General features: G+C 36.5%; 2 protein-coding genes and 1 pseudogene across 3 annotated transcripts; all 3 read left to right on the top strand.

The window, feature by feature from the left end:
* The first annotated feature begins 1,346 nt into the window (after positions 1 to 1,346).
* LOC147484357 (DNA-directed RNA polymerases IV and V subunit 5B-like) lies at positions 1,347 to 4,015 on the top strand. The gene is made up of 5 exons (XM_086579742.1): positions 1,347 to 1,577; positions 1,669 to 1,854; positions 2,379 to 2,543; positions 3,780 to 3,890; positions 4,004 to 4,015. Exons 1-5 carry the CDS (start codon positions 1,347 to 1,349, stop codon positions 4,013 to 4,015), a joined length of 705 nt encoding a protein of 234 aa, XP_086435868.1.
* A 4,803-nt stretch (positions 4,016 to 8,818) lies between these two features.
* LOC147484356 (uncharacterized) lies at positions 8,819 to 9,416 on the top strand. The gene is made up of 2 exons (XM_086579741.1): positions 8,819 to 9,056; positions 9,220 to 9,416. Exons 1-2 carry the CDS (start codon positions 8,819 to 8,821, stop codon positions 9,414 to 9,416), a joined length of 435 nt encoding a protein of 144 aa, XP_086435867.1.
* Positions 9,417 to 12,893: 3,477 nt separating this feature from the next.
* Positions 12,894 to 15,259, top strand: LOC147484355 (uncharacterized; annotated as a pseudogene). Its single transcript, XR_015203986.1, has 7 exons — positions 12,894 to 12,912; positions 13,021 to 13,145; positions 13,461 to 13,568; positions 13,677 to 13,779; positions 13,900 to 14,025; positions 14,251 to 14,444; positions 14,794 to 15,259. The product of XR_015203986.1 is annotated as an uncharacterized LOC147484355 (transcript).
* The last annotated feature ends 1,773 nt before the right edge of the window (positions 15,260 to 17,032 follow it).

Genomic DNA, 17,032 nt, shown 5'->3' with positions numbered 1-17,032 from the left:
GCCATTTCTTCATTGCTTTTCGATCGGGTTTTCTCATACAGCTAAAGAAAAAGAGAAGGTTTGCTCCAGGTTCGTAATTTTCTTCTCCTCCATCCAGATACATTGTTTCTATGTTTTCATTTCAGTACATTATGGAAAAATGTATTTTCAATGGACTTGGAAGGTGTTCCATTTTGAGAATGATAACAACAATTTAGCTTGTATTTGGTCTTGCTTGATAATCATGTACGTATCTTTCATTTCCCATGATAATTGAGCTTGGATTTGTTTCAGAACTATTTCTGGTCTTGTCTTCTATAATGGTACTCGTAGTCTGGTACACCTTAGACATGATATGGTGTTCAAGAGATGGTTAAGAACTAAGAAGCCTAAATAGTTAAATATTCAAATCCCAGGAAACAAAACTTCCATTACTAATCCATGGAGGAAATTCCAAGTTACGATCTTGGAACAAAGGTAGTGGAATAAGGAAGCTACTAATCTCTGAGAGCAGAAGCCAAGCTCAAGTCTTTGTATGCTGTCAGTGCAACATCACTGTTCACCGGCTTTACCATACCTAGCACAAGTAGAGTGGTTTATTACAACAGATTAATAGCTGTGGTTGCACAGTGCTGCGTAAGGCTAACCATAGTTTGGAGCGGACAAATCCAACCTGATGTAGGAATATAATATGGCATTGAACTGAAGGAAATTCGTTGGTTATTAAGCCTCACTCTCTAATCGTGCTCTACCTATAAAGAAAAAGATAGATAACTGACCGCTTAATAGACTAAGAACTCGTATCTTTCACCTAGCAAGAGTTTGCAAGTATAATCAACTGTTGTGATTCACGTGGTAGCTAACAATTTGAATAAAATATGATTGTTCATGTTCACCGTTAATTGGAGACTATGTTTAGGAATTCGAAATGATCTAATCTTTGTAGTAATAATGTAATGAGATCACAAGATAAAATTTTCAAATTTGTATATCTATAGTAGTTCCGTTCCATGTAGTAGTTTGTTTAGATTTTGAGTGTATTTCAGCCCTGGTTAAACGCCTTCATGGAGTGGGCGTAATAAATCCCAGTATGCATCTTTTGACTTTGCTATCAAAGCATTTGCACGAAATTCAATTCATAAATTGACAAATCATCGTATTCCAAGAACTAATTAAACACAAAAAACACTTGGAAATGAACAAACTTAAGACCACGAAGAAGCCATTCAATACAAGTATTTCGATGGGAACCGAAAAGACTTTGACATCAATACAATCCTTGTATTCACTTCATCTTTGACTTATAGATGTGACCAACTTACCAGTTTGCTTAGCTTTTGAAGTTGAAGAAGTTGCGAAGAGTGAAGATGGAGAGTGGTGGCTGTTTGAATGCATTTATCGACCAAGGAAGCATTGAGAGCCATAGATACTACTTGGCTCATATAACTACATTTGAAATGCTTCGCGACCGAGGCTATGATGTTCCAAGTTTTGAACTTGATCTCTCTATTCAAGCCTATTGTTCAATCTTTGGCCAGAACCCCGACTTGGAGCACCTTTGTATTTATCTTCCTCTTCTATCTGATCCCTCCAAGAAGGTTTTTTTTCTCTCATTTTACCCTTACTTTTTTTTTTCTTTCTTAATAAATTGAGGGCATTTGAGTAAATTCATGAGGATTTGCCTTCCAGATTTTGGTGATTTTTTGTGGAACTGCAATGATGAAGAAGGTGACTGTTCAGAATATTTTTAATAAAATAGCCAACATTCAGAATTTGGACAGGCTCATGTTGATCTTTGAGAACAAAACTACTTTTCCAGCTCCACTATTTGCACAGGAACTGAAATTTTACCCAGTCAACGTCGAGTATTTTCAAGTAAGAGACCAATATTTTGTTCTTATATTTGGTTGATTAGTTGGGTACTTGGGTGTTACTGAAAATTGAATCTTTCATGCATGTTGTTTTAAAGGCATTGAGTTTATGTTTGATATAAAATGTTCGGATTTCTGCACTTGAAGAGGACGAAAGATAATATTGGTTACACTAATCTATTGGTTATGTGTTCTTATATTTGGGATTGTGGAAAAGCTGCATGTAGTGTTACTTTGATCCGATTTACAAAAAAAAACAGGGAAACAGAGAAAGTGCAAAACTTCCTCAAGCCGCAACGGGCAGGACACTATTATAACCCTAAAATCTACAGCACAAGTGCAGAACGTACATGTAGTATAAACATTCAATTATGTGATCTGTATTTTGAACTCAAACTGTCAGTGATTGTTTTTTTTTTCCCGAGTTTGACAATACTTGGCCCTGTTTGATTTCCTCCGCCAAACTGTTCCCTAAAACTTGAAAGACAGTATTAGTTCCTATATCAATATTTAGCTTTTGTTTCGTAGACAATGTTTAGTTGTTGCTCATTATCTGCCGTCTTACTTTGGCTTGTCTTCAGATCACTGACTTGCTGGTTAACTACCAAGCATGTGTTGATGCCAAAGCATGAGTTACTGAGTTTGGAAGAAAAGGAGATGCTCTTCAAGAAGTACAGCGTGGAAGAGAATCAGGTAAAATTTGAACCAAAACTTCTTAAGATACAGGAAATTATTGGAAGCAAGAATCAACCTTCCGGCTATCCCAAGCTACCTCTGTTTCAGCTCTTGTTCATGTGTTTATATGATTAGACAATTGTTGTGTACAATCGTTTGGATTAGTGTAGAATTAATTCGTATGACCTTTATAGATTCCTTGCATGTTGCACGATACTACGGACTTGAGAAGGGGCATGTGGTGAAAGTCACTAGCGATGGTGATGTTACTGGCTCATGTGACTTACCGTTGTGTTATGTGATCTGACCAATAACGGGGTTTTGTAATTCTGTTTTTTCTTGTTCTTCAGGAACGGAAAATCAGTTGAAACATACTATACTTGAAAGTACTATGTATGTCTCCGTTGGATTTGGCGCACAAGTGTGGTACCCCTTTTAAGAGGTACCACTAACTTAGTATACCTTAGTACTTCTTAAACTGCTTACTAAGGTAATTTGTAATACTTTGCAAAAATGGTTTGCAAAAAACCAAGACATGAGAAAACGGTTATAGTAACCTCCATCCAATTCAGTATAAAATTCTTAAATTGAGTCATGGAAAAAGTTTATGCCATGCAAAACAAAAACAGACAACAGATCAAACATATAATGGCGGCCTCGTCGTCTACTACACACAACAACAACAATGGAAATGAGTTGCATACAGATATGTGGGGAGAGGTTCTTAAACGTGCTCCACTCCCATTTGTCCAAAAGTCAAAATTTGTGTCCCGAGAATGGGGAAACCTTACAAGTCGAAATTTTTTTGTAATGGACAACGCGTTACTCACGGGATCATTTTTTGGTAACTTTATAAATACTAACAAAAAATGGGAATCCACATTATCTTTCGCATTCAGCATTGACAACAACCCACCTATTCCAACCCCAACACTGAAGTACAAACTGTACGGTACATCCATCGTTGCATCTTCAATGCAAGGTATTGTTCTCTTGACCATACCTTACGAGAAAAACCAAAAATATTACGTTTGCAAACCAACGACAAGAGAGGTCTATCAACTCAATAATCCTAGGGCTAGATTCTTTATAGAATCCCTTGGAATGTTGGTGAATTCAATGGAACCATTAGGTTTCACTATAGTTCGACTGTCAAATCCCAATTTCAACACTGTAAGGCCTACTCGAGCCAATAAAACGAAGCAATCTATTATTATGTATGTTGAATTGTTTGATTCCCGAAGTTTGAAATAGAGAAGGTTGAACGATTTTGAGTTGTCATTTAATGATGAACACATCAAGAAGCAGCCCGCAGTGGCTGCAAAAGGATTTCTTCACTGGTCTTTTTATGAGGCATGCATATTGGTATTTAACATTGCCCTCGAATCTTGGACGAGGATTGGGCTACCGCAGACTAAATCCCCACCAAAGTCGTACAAACTGTTTCAGTTTAATAGTACTATTGCTGTTATGTTCAGGTTCTGGGGTGAGGATAATATTGTTACCGAGAAATTAGAACTTAAGGTTTTATATGAATACAACAACAGGTTGTGGAGTGAACCGAGGACGTATTCGTTGGACAAATTGTATTTCTCTTTCCGTCATCCGTGTTTCGTGGGCCTACTCATACAAAATATTGCAGTTTTTGAATGGAACAACAGGATCCTTTGGTACGATTTCAGTGTAGACAAGTTTATATTTATCAAAAAAATCCCAACCATCGGCAATCACTCCATTCTTCCATTCATGTCAGACTTCACTGCAGCTCGGTTTAACCAGTAGTTGATGTCACCATTCATGTTATACTTAGCGGAGCTTATATTTTTATTTAAAATTAAGTAATATATTGTAATGTACTATGTATATTTAGGGTGACATCAATCTTTCTATTTTATGCAAGTGTTGATGTTCATGTTACCTTCAGAATTTATGTTTTGTAGGTTTATGCTTTCTGTGTCAGTAATGTTTATTACCTATTTCAATCTATTTATGACGAGAAAAACTTGTCACCATAGTTAACACAAATTTAGGTTCTACAAAAGTTCCTAAGAATGACAGTACTACCTCCAATGTAGTAATTCAACCACAAACTATACCGTCCAAAAACATAGGTACACCTACAAACATAACTACAAAGAGTACTTAACTACAAAGTCAATTATGGTTAATCTAAAAGTGAACACTCATAAAAGTCAGTCCTTCAAACTTGCACTTTCTTGAATCAGACCTTCTTGAATTCATCTTTATTCATCACACAGTCTATTAAGTCCTTCGCTAGGGCCTTTCGGAGGCAATACGGTTGTGCCTGATAACACAATCGGCAAATGTAAGTACATATACCCCGCAATTCCATGTATCATTTTGTTTAGCACACTCTACAAACACAATTTCCCAGTCCTTTTCCAACTGTATATCCAACATACACTTTGTATCGTGCAACAATATGCCAACATGCAGTAGCATACCAAGTGCCTTCAACTTCGAATTTAGGTCGTTGCTCGTGTTTTCGAAGAATTGTACACATAATATGTCCATGTCAAGAAGTTGAAGACAACAAAGACCCAATGTGTGTTCTTCCCCATGTTTAACGCCATCATTAACCCGTTTGATTTCAAAATATGTGGCACATCTCCGTTTTCTTGAAGTAAATCTTTGAACGTCATCTTCTGACCGAATGAGAATAACAACCCACATTTTGAAATCTTCTCTTCAATAGTAAGACATTTCTCATCCAGTATTCCCACCACTTGTTCATACAAGTCCAGCAAACGTACTTGTTTTCGAATTAAAACAAAGTAACAAACATATATTTAGCATTTCTCACGCCTGTCAAACCAAAAAAACAAAGGATGTGTTCATTTTAACAAATACCGGGAAGAATGTCTCAGGTAAAATAGTGTAATTATCAAAACCGGGTGTTGTATGTGGCAATACCACAGACTTCCTTCCGTAAGTAATCTACCGTCTATGCAACCCCAGGTAGGTAGAAATCAACTTCAAACACAATAAAAGTGTTATTTAGAAATCAACTTTATTGTGTTATTAAACACCGACAAACGACCTAAATTCGAAGTTGAAGGCACTTGGTGTGCTGCTGCCTGCTGGCATATTGTTACACGATACAAAGTGTATGCTGGATATGCAGTTGGGAAAGGACTGAGAAATTGTGTTTGTAGAGTGTGCTAAGCAAAAGGATACATGGAATCAAGCGGGGTGTATGTACCGCATTTGTCGATTGTGTTATCGGGCATATACCCGCTGTGGTTTACAAAACAACCGATTATTGCCTCAAAGGCCTAGCGAAAGAGTTAATAGACTGTGGGATGAATGAAGAGGAATTCAAGAAGGTCCGATTCAAAAAGTGCAAGTTTGAAGGATCGACTTTTATGAGTGTTCACTTTTAGATTAACCATAATTGACTTTGTAGTTATGTTTTGTAGGCATACCTATGTTTTTGACGGTATATTTTGGGGTTGAATTACTACATTGCGTAAGATCTTGTCATTTTAGGAACTTTTTGTCGAACCTAAATTTGTGTGTTAATTATGATGATAAATTTTTCTCGCCGTAAATAGGTTGAAGTAGGTAATAAACATTACCGATCTGTAAATCATAAACCTACAAAGCATAAATTTCGAAGGTAACATGAACATCAACACTTGCATAAAATAGAAAGATTGATGTCACCCTAAATATATATAGTACATTACAAGATATTTCTTAATTTTTAAATAAAAATATAAGCTCGATAAGTATAACATGAATGATAACATCAACTATTGGTTAAACCGAAATGCGATTGAAGTCCGACATGAATGGGAGAATGGAGTGATTTCGATGGTGGGATTTTTGACAAATATAAACTTGTCTACACTAAAATCGCATCAAAGGATCCCTGTTGTTCCATTCAAAACCGCAATATTTTGTGTGAGTATGTCGATTTAAACACGGTGACGGAAAGAGAAATACAATTTGTCCAACTTAATACGCCCTCGGTTCACTCCACAACCCGTCGTGTCGTGATTCATGTAAAACCCTAAGTTCTAATTTCTCAAGAGCAATATTGTCCTCACCCCTTAACTTGAACATAACAAAGAATAGCACCATTAAACCGAAAACAATTTTATGCGACTTTGGTGGGGATTTAGTCTGCGGTAGCCCAATCCTCGCCCAATATTCGGGGCAATGTTAAATACCAATATGCGTGATCATAAAGAGAGTGAAGAGATTCTTTTGCGCAGCCACCGTGGTCGCTTCTTGATGTGTTCATCATTAAATGACAACTCCAAATCGTTCAACCTTCTCCATTTCAAACTTCGGGAATCAAACAATTCAACATACATGATGATAGATTGCTTCGTTTTATAAGCTCGAGTAGGCCTTACAGTGTTGAAGTTGAGATTTGACAGTCGAACTATAGTGAAACCTAATGGTTCCATTGAATTCACCAACATTCCAAGGGATTCTGTAAAGAATCTAACCCAAGGAGTATTGAGTTGATAGACCTCTCTTGTCGTTGGTTTGCAAACGTAATATTTTTGGTTTTTCTCGTAAGCTGTGGTCAAGAGAACAATACCTTGCAATGAAGACGCAATGATGGCTGTACCGTACGGTTTGTACTTCAGTGTTGGGGTTGGAATAGGTGGGTTGTTGTCAATGCTGAATGCGAAAGATAATGTGGATTCCCATTTTTTGTCAGTATTTATAAGGTTATCAAGAAATGATCCCGTGAGTAACGTGTTGTCCATTACAAAGGAATTTCGACTTGTAAGGCTTCTCCATTCTCGGGACACAAATTTTGACTTCTGGACAAATGGGAGTGGAGCACGCGTTAAGAACCTCCCCACATATCCGTGATGCAACTCATTTTCGTTGTTGTTGCAGGTGCGATAGCGAAGAGGCCGCCATCAGATATGTTTGATCGTTGTTTGTTTCTACTTTGCATGGCATAAACTTTTTCCATGACTCAGTTTAAGGATTTTATACTGAATTGGATGGAGGTTACTATAACTGTTTTCTCATGTCTCGGTTTTTTGCAAACCGTTTTTGCAAAGTATTACAAATTACCTTAGTAAGCGGTTTAAGAAGTACTAAGGTATACAAGTGTGGTATACCTTTTAAGAGGATTTTACCACTGACATAGTATACCTTAGTATGCGAAACAAACTGGGTTTAGCATCTGCAGTTGGTCCAACAACACTGGGTACGACACTATAACTTAGTATATTCTAACAACACTGTACGATACTGATTTTAGAAAAAGTCGTTGTGGAAGTGTATGGAGAGATTCTAGGACATGCTCTTGCAGTGTCCTAACCATGGCTTTGAGAAAGGTAGACTGGTACACATTTTTTTATGAGGGCCTTGATTTTAATTTTAAGGCCATGAATGAAACCATGAGTACGGGAGATTTTTGTGATAAGATTGTGGATGATGCATGGTTGTTTTTAGAAGACATTGCTGAAAAGGTCCAACAATGGGAAACTAGTCGTGAGCCTAAGAAGGTGGCTAGTAGTACTACAAAGAATGTTATGTTTCACGTTGAAAAGGATTTTGACGCGAATATCAAAATGGTTGCCTTACTAAGAAGAGTTGAGGCTCTCGAGCTAGAAAGGGAGACAAAATCTCCAGCTCAAGTTAATAATGTTGAGACCCCTGGTTATCTTTTGTGCGATAGTCTTGATCATGTTATTGATAATTGCCCTGGCGTGACTGCACAAGTGAATGCCTTTAACACATACCAGAACCCAAGCAACAACTCCATTTCTAATAGTAGTTATAACTAAGGGTGGCATAATAACCCTAATTTGTCTTGGTTTTAAGAGTATACACACCGGGGAGGTCCGGGTTAGTAACTCAAATCCAAGTGCAACATTATGCACCCCAACCACCTACGCTTTCAGCTTTAGAGGAATCCCTTGCTCAATTAGCACAAAACACTATAAAGTTTCAGGAAACAACCCAACAATTTCAAAAAGATACCCAACAGAGTTTGCATTCAAACTCGCAATATATTGCCAAGTTGGAAATTCAAATGGGTCAACTTGCAAATGCTTTGAGTAAGAGGGAGAAAGGTAATTTTCCTAGTCAGCCAGTAGCTAATCCAAAGGGTTAGTATGAGATAGGTTCTAACTTGAGCCAAGGGCACTTAGGAGTGGTAAACATGTTGATAATAAGGTTTAGATGCCTAGGGTTGAGGTTGGGTCTGATTTTGGAGAGCGTGAGAGTGAGGAGAGTGATATTAGTGGTCCTCATTATATTCCTATGGAGCTTCTAGGCAACCTTCTATTCCTATGGAGTCTAGTCCTGTGCCACATTATATACCAAAAGCTCATTTTCCTCAAAGATTGGTTCAAGCAACGAAAGGAACACAGTCTAATGAAGTTTTGGATGTTTTTAACAAAGTTCAAATAAATATTCCACTTCTTGAGGCTATTAAGCAAGTTCCTGCCTATGCCAAGTTCTTAAAAGATTTGTGTATTGTGGAAACGAAGATGCATGTGCAAAAGAGGGCTTTTCTTTACGTAACAAGTAAGCTCCGTTATACAGTATAAAACTCCTCCTAAGTTTAAGGATCCAGGTTGTCCCACCATTTCATGTGTTATAGGAAGCTATAGGATAGAACAAGCTTTACTTGATTTGGGTGCGAGTGTTAATTTATTGTCTTATTCTGTTTATGTGCAATTGGGATTAGGAGAGCTTAAATCTACTCCAATAACATTACAACTTGCTGATAGATCTGTTAAAATCTCTCGTGGTGTTGTTGAAGATGTTTTGATTCAAGTAGATAAATTTTACTTTCCAGTGGACTTTGTGGGTCTTGATACTCAACTTGTCCAAAATTCTAAAGGAAATATTCCTGCGATTCTTGGTAGACCATTTCTGGCCTGACTACAACTAATGCCATTATAAATTGTAGGAATGGTGTTATGAAAGTTTCTTTTGGTAATATGACAATCGAGCTTAATGTTTTTGATATGAGCAAACAACTTGGAGAGTTATAGAATATATATGAGGTTAATATGGTCGAGACTGCTAGCAAACAATTTAGCACTAATAATGACGCTAGTTCGATTTTGGATGATGATTTTTGGTTGTCTGATAGTGATGATGATGATGTACTAAAAGCGGTGGTGCATACTCTATCTGATGAACTCTCTCTTGATAGTACTCTTGAAGTTAACTCTTCATGTTCTAATTCCATCGTCCCTCTCTCTAGCACTTCCATTCCATGTTTTGACCCTAGTTGTGTTGTTGTAGTGAATGACTTTCATGAGAAATTTCCTAAGGATTATCTTGATTTGTTAGAGAAAAATAAGCAATTACTCGAGGAAAATGAGAAGTTGCCTGAAAGGTTAATATCTCTTGAGAGTGAAAATATTATTTTGAATTCCAAAGCCAATGAGACTATGCATGTTGCTAATACATAGAAGATAGAGAATGACTCTCTTAGGGATAATAATAACTCTTTGAAACGTGAGTTTGACATCATTAAAGAAACTCAAAAGGATAGTGAAACTGTGTTTGATATTTTAAAAAAGAATATGGACCCTAATATGACATTTCCTAATTTTTGTAGCGGTGAAAACAATTTGAGTGTTGATGAGTGTCAAAATGCTTGTAATACTCTTTCTATGTGTTCTAAGTCAATTTCATCTTCTTTAGAACCAGGGTGTACACCAACTAATGTCTCGTCCACTACTCATATTGAACGTCCTAGGCCTCGCATTGTTTGTCATTATTGTGATGGTCAGGGTCATATTAAATTTCGTTGTCAGGTTAGAAAAAGAGAATTTCAGTTTTGGCCGAAATCTAATAATGCTCATTTAAATCAAGGATACTCTTTAAACAAGGTTTCACAATCAGGTACTTCATCTAATGGCCTTGCTAGTAAGGTTGTCATGCCCAGTTCATTTCCTAGGTCGTCTTTAGAATATGCCTATAGTCTACCTATGACTCATACTAAGAAAAGAAGAGTAAGAGTTAAACAAACAGAACCTCGACACCTTCCACTTAATGTTCGTGCCGTTTTGGTGAGAAAAGATGACTTGAAAGTGTTGTCAGATTTGCGAAAATCTGACGGCATCATCACCATTTGTTAAGTGTTTTATCTCATGTTAGCCTCCTATTCATTGCATTTGCATATCTTATTAGGTGATACATAGTATAGTTTAATTTGGCCTTTGTTTTATCTTGTTTTGGGGTGGTTGGTTTTATATAGCATTACATGATCTTTTGCTTGAGATTTGCCTATTTTGATTATTACCTGGTTATCTATGCTCTTTGGTATATTTATATCTGTTCTTCACCGTAAGTGGATGGCATATGTTTTACGTTCATGCTTTCATCACGTCAACGATAACTTTCGTCCAACATACAAGGTGATATTTTTCTATCCTTCCTCTTATATTTGGTATTTAATTTGAAGTTTCCTATCCATGTATGCATTGCATGTTTACACATTAGGATATGGTTTTGAAACATTGAGGAGAATGTCTATGATAGGTTGGGGGTGGGATCAAAAGCTTGAAAAATAAAATTTTCTAGCATTGTATGATAAATGGTGGTTTTCTAATGATGAAAATATTTAAGAGTTTTTTATTTCTAATGCCACTGATTTTCAAGGAATTTAAGAAGTTAAGAGTCACTTTTGAAGTTATTGTTGCTTAGACTATTTTCTACTTCTAGAAATAGATTTTGTTGATGAAAGTCCAAGCCAAAGTAGAATTTGCACTATTAGCCAATTGATACATGTCAAGTTCAAGAGTAACTTAACCTCCTGGTGAACTAAAAGAGGAATATAGAGACTTAACCCGTGAGACTTGAACCTATCAATTCTAATTTCATGGAGCGTCTTTATGTAAATTCTGAGTTCAAGTTGACTCAATAATTCTTTTGTGCTTAAAGTCGTTGTATAGTCTCATTTATTCTTGATTTGGTTGATTATGAAGTGGCATCAACTGGGGAGATAGCCATTAGGTCTTGTAGTCTAGCTATTCGAAACGGAATATCATACTGATAAGTCAAGTAGTGAACCAATTAGCCTTTCTCTATGCTACCTAGTAGGATCATCATGTTAACCGTTTTGAGCCTTATATTATTAAGCCTTTTCTTTTTAAACCAATTATCCTTAACCCAACTCCAAATAAGGAGTGTAAACCCATATTATTAGCCTTACCTATATTTTTGAGGATTTCTAAAGGACTAAGGAGAAAGCTAGAAGAAAGAAGATTTAGAAGGAAAATTTACCAAAATCAAATAAAGAAAATCATTCATTTTGCTCAAAGTGATTAAATAGAAAAAGAAAAGAAAAAGAAAAGAAAAAGAAAAAAAGAAATATATAAAAAAAGAAAAAGAAAAAGAAAAAGAAATCATTGAGCAGAAGTAGTGAGAAAGTCAAGTAATGTGGTCTACAAAGGGAAGAAATTTTTCCAAGAAGGTCAAGTACAAGAAAAGTCTTTAGTATATTCTCAGAAATTTTTTAATCCTTTTACCTTTTGTTGTTAACCTATCCTAAGCCCGGTAATATCCAGACTTATCACAAAAGTATGATATGAAGTGTAGAATAGGCGAGATGATGCTAAAGTGAAGGACCTGACACTTCACATGTGATTGACATTCTTTCTATGAGACTAATTTGTTTTTGAAATTTCATAAGTCCGTCTTTCTGGCTAAGTATGTGGGATGTTATATTATTTTACTCATTTTCCTGCATACAGAGGTAAAATTGAAAACTTATCTGAAAGAGAGACTTTCTTGTAAGTGTATGAATGGTGAGGATTGAAGTTGATATGTTCTTTGGATAGCAAGTTAGGAATTCCGTTACTTGGATATGAGTTTGTATTAGTTTGGCTAAACACACACACACGCTTTGGTTTAGGAAATTAGTCAATGTTTTATATCTTTGGAAGTAGCGATGAGTCTTGGTGATGATGATGTAAACTGTAGTAATTGCTGATTTTTTTAACTTGTTTATCAGTTGGAAAAGTTTTTATCTCTGAGAAAATTATATCACCATTGGTTATGGTTATGCTATGTTAATGTTTTTGGGTACCGTTTCTGAAAACCCTCACGAGACTAAACTCGTCCACTAGGGGTAACCTAGAGGTCTAAAGGCTTGTTACACATGCTAAGTGTAATCGTGATTCCTACGAAAGTGAGTTAGAATTTTTGTTTTTGTTATTAGTTTAGATTTAGTTTTGCTTGAGAACTAGCAAAATGTAAGTTTGGGGGTATTTGATAAGCACGTAAATGTTACATTGTTTATGCCTAATTTTATATCAGTTAGTCTGTTTACTTTATTTGTTTGATTTAGTTAGTACGTGTTTAGTGATTTTGCAGGAATTGGAGTTGAGTTGATTAAAAGTGTCAAAACTATCGAGAATGCGTGAGTTCGTGATTTGCTTGGCGTTAGTGATTTCAAGTTTGGAGCTGACAATAATAAAATACAGTGGTATACAGTTATACGTGCTGAATAATCTATCCTCCTTTACAGCAGCTGATAAAAGTTTAAGGACCCGGAAGCTAAAGCACGATGTTATCGAGGCTGTTAATGAACTTATTCAAGACATAGTGCCATGAACTGATAGCTGAACAAGCAGTGGAACATATTCATCACAAGTATCCTCTCTTCCCAAGTCATACATGAACTGCATTGAATCTTTAAAATTCTTCTTGAGGTTGTGATACATATACTGGCGTGCTTTAATAAGTGGTTATTAGATAGAGAATGCAGAAGGAGAAAGTTGCTACACTTGCTTGTATATAACTTTACCCTTAACCACTTAGGCGCTCACCTTAGAAAGAGAAGAGAGAAGGCCATGTGCTTGAATTTTATGCCATTTGTTGTGTTATATATCTTTTAAATTTACGTTTGAATGTTTCTTCTTGACAATTTTGTTGGAAACAATTTTGTCTATCTAATTGTGTTTTCAGTGAGGTAATATTAACTTTGGGCCGTTCGAGAACTGTAATGGAGTTCCTTTGTGCTGCAAAGGAGAAAAAGTGATCGTTCCGTGAATTCGTGGCAGAAGGTGCTCCAAGGTTGGCAAATATTTGCTAGCTCTCTGTTTTAATGTAGTAATTTACAAGTTAATTTTGATTTTAACATATAATTCATCATGTTCTGTGTTATAAATAATCAACAATCAGGTATCAGGGTCACATCCTTGCGAAAGAGTTAGTTGCAAGAGGTTTACAGACAACAGTGATTACTGATTCTGCAGTATTTGCTGTGATCTCCCGAGTCAATATGGTATAACACAAATTTTCCATCAATGAATTTTTCTAATTTTTTTGATAATGGCGTTGATTTATAATATATGAAAGAATTTCTTTGACTTTCTTCACGTAACTTAATAATTGTAATGTGAAGGTGATTGTTGGAGCACATGCCTTCATGGCCAATGGAGGAGTCATAGCTCCTGTGGGGTTAAATATGGTTGCACTTGCAGCTCAAAGGCATGCCGTTCCATTTGTAGTTGTTGCTGGTAGCCACAAGGTATACTTACATCTGTCATATATTTGTACACAACTATCTACTTTGACTCTCAGTTGCTTATTTAAAAAAATTAACTAGTGGTGTACACAGAATTATCCTGGTGGTGTTCGGTTCATTTTGTATTTTTCCTTGATTATGTGTTAATATGTTCAGCTGTTTGATGTTTTCCTCTTGGCTTCAGCGTTGAATCTTCATAACGACTATACTTGTTTTCCCAATTGACAGTTGTGCCCGTTGTATCCCCACAATCCTGAGGTGTTGTTGAATGATCTGAGATCCCCTTCCGAGTTGTTGGATTTTGGGGAGTTCTCAGATTGCATGGATTTCGGAAGTGGCAATGGTTCTCCTCTTCTTCATGTCGTCAATCCTGCATTTGACTATGTGCCACCAAAGCTTGTTACTCTGTTTATCACTGACACGTAAGCTCTCTCTCTTAGTCTCTTCCCCCGCACCCCCCAAAGCACACACACAGATAAACCAAAAGAACCTTCCTTCTGGTTTGATTTATGTAAAACGCCTGAAGTCTGGAGAATTTGCAATCAAAGCTAATGACAATCTATAGAATCTAGAAAAGTTGATATTACATTTAGTAAAAGGAAAGTTTTGATAGATGCCACATGCACCCCTGATCTGTCACGTTAGGGGCTTTTGGCTGTCCAAAAACTTTGTCATCTGCCCTTAAACTTGAATCATTTGGAGTAGTTCTATATTCAGTTGATGCCATTTTACTTTTATGTTCTCATGTTTATTGTTATTTTATTCCTGCAGGGGAGGGCATAACCCCTCATACATGTATCGGCTCATTGCAGACTATTACTCTGCTGATGACTTTGTGGTCCAAAGAAAATCATCAGCAGAGCAATAAAATTGAGTTGGTGTATTATTGTAAGTTGTTACTATTTTTGCTCCGGGTTTGGATTTTTGTGCTTAATAGCATTTCTGTTGGTTGCCATTTGAAACCCCCTGCAATGATCAAATTGTTGATACTGGTTTGCAGCGCAACCTTGTTTTGTAAAGGGGGAGTAAAAGAGAAAGTTGGTTCTGCGAGTGCACGAGCCATTTCCGTCTGTCCTATGACTGGAGACAAGGGAGCAACAATTAATGGGACTAGAGAAGCATCTCCCAAAGTTTAACTGAAGCTAGAAAAAATTGGAAGCTCGAGTAGTAATGATATGGAAACAACAGTGTATTAAAGTAGAATGGTATCAGAGTCTTTTTTCATTTATACTACTGAGTGTATATTACGTTTTGCTTAGAGTGTATATTACGTTTTGCTTAGCAAGTTAGAACCTTTGTGCTCAATTTTATTTTCATTGTCAGCACTGTCGCAAAAGCTGTTAGCACTAACATCAGCAGTAGATATACCAGATCAAGAAACTTATACTCGTGTAAATGGGAGATAAGTTTGAGAGGTGATCCGATGCTCTGTACAAATCATCCAAAATGTAGATCAGATAATCCCCATACTCTTTAACAAAATTTTCTACTTTGACGGATTAATTTAAATTTTTTAGTTAAGTCGCATAACAGCCTTTTATTTTTTATTTAAATAATTATAAATCGTTCGTCCAAGCTCAAGGAGTCGAGGACTCAAACAAAGGATTAACATTGAGAAACTAGGTGAGCCAACTATTGTTTACTTGCATGAGAAAATGAGCTTAGAACTGTAAAAGAATTATAACAGTTCATTCTTTGTAACAAAAAAACAGCAGACAACTACGGCACAACTTCCTCAATCCGCAACGGGCAGGACACTATTATATCGCTAAAATCAACAGCACAAGTGCAGAACGTACATGTAGTATAAACATTCAATTATGTGATCTGTATTTTGAACTCAAACTGTGAGCGATTGTTTTTTTCTTTCTGAGTTTGACAATACTTGGCCCTGTTTGATTTCCTCCACCAAACTGTTCCCTAAAACTTGAAAGACAGTATTAGTTCCTATATCAATATTTAGCTTTTGCTTCGTAGACAATGTTTAGCTGTTGCTCATTATCTGCCGTCTTACTTTGCCTTGTTTTCAGATCACTGACTTGCTGGTTAACATTACCAAGCATGTGTTGATGCCAAAGCACGAGTTACTGAGTCTGAAAGAAAAGGAGAAGCTCTTCAAAAAGTACAGCGTGGAAGAGAATCAGGTAAAATTTGAACCGAAACTTCTTAAGATACAGGACATTATTGGAAGCAAGAATCAACCATCCGGCCAACCCTAGCTACCTCTATTTCAGCTCTTGTTCATGTGTTTATATGATTAGACAATTGTTGTGTACAGTCGTTTGGATTAGTGTAGATTTAATCCGTACGACCTTTTCAGATTCCTTGCATGTTGGAGACTGATGCAATTGCACGATACTATGGACTTGAGAAGGGGCAAGTGGTGAAAGTCACTAGCGATGGTGATGTTACTGGCTCACATGTGACCTACCGCTGTGTTATGTGATCTGACCAACAACAACAACAGGGTTTTGTAATTCTGTTTTTTCTTGTTCTTCAGGAACGTAAAATCAGTTGAAACATACTATACTTGAAAGTACTATGTATGTCTCCGTTGGATTTGGCACACAAGTGTGGTACCCCTTAGCAAAAACCTTCGTTGTTGATTTATAAAGATCCTGGAAAGATTGGTTAGGACAGCAAAAGGGGGAGTTCAAAATGCAAAAGCTCCTAATTTGTGAATAGATAGAGTGCAGTTTATAAACCTTGTGCCATCAACAACGGCGTAGAGTTTCGTAGGGGACAAGAGTTTATACATTTGATACAATTACCAAGAGTTTCGTGACTGATTTACGTAGAGGACAAGAGCCTGTCTTTTGTTTTTTTGCTGGGTAAGTTTAAATTATATTAAAAAGTAAAAAGGTACAAGAGGTGTTTAGAGAGGCAAGAGGTTGCGCTCTCTAAGGTCGTGCCAAGTCGAGCTAAGCAGCTTCTACAACCATTTATAAGTATGGTGTAGTGTGTATATACTAGAATCTATAAAAGCTTTGGAAAGGACCTTCCCATTTGT

The sequence above is a fragment of the Coptis chinensis genome, chromosome 8 (genome assembly GCF_015680905.1).
Source record: "Coptis chinensis isolate HL-2020 chromosome 8, ASM1568090v1, whole genome shotgun sequence".
In the NCBI taxonomy this organism is placed as follows: domain Eukaryota; kingdom Viridiplantae; phylum Streptophyta; class Magnoliopsida; order Ranunculales; family Ranunculaceae; genus Coptis; species Coptis chinensis.
This window is presented reverse-complemented; position numbering and strand designations above follow the sequence as displayed.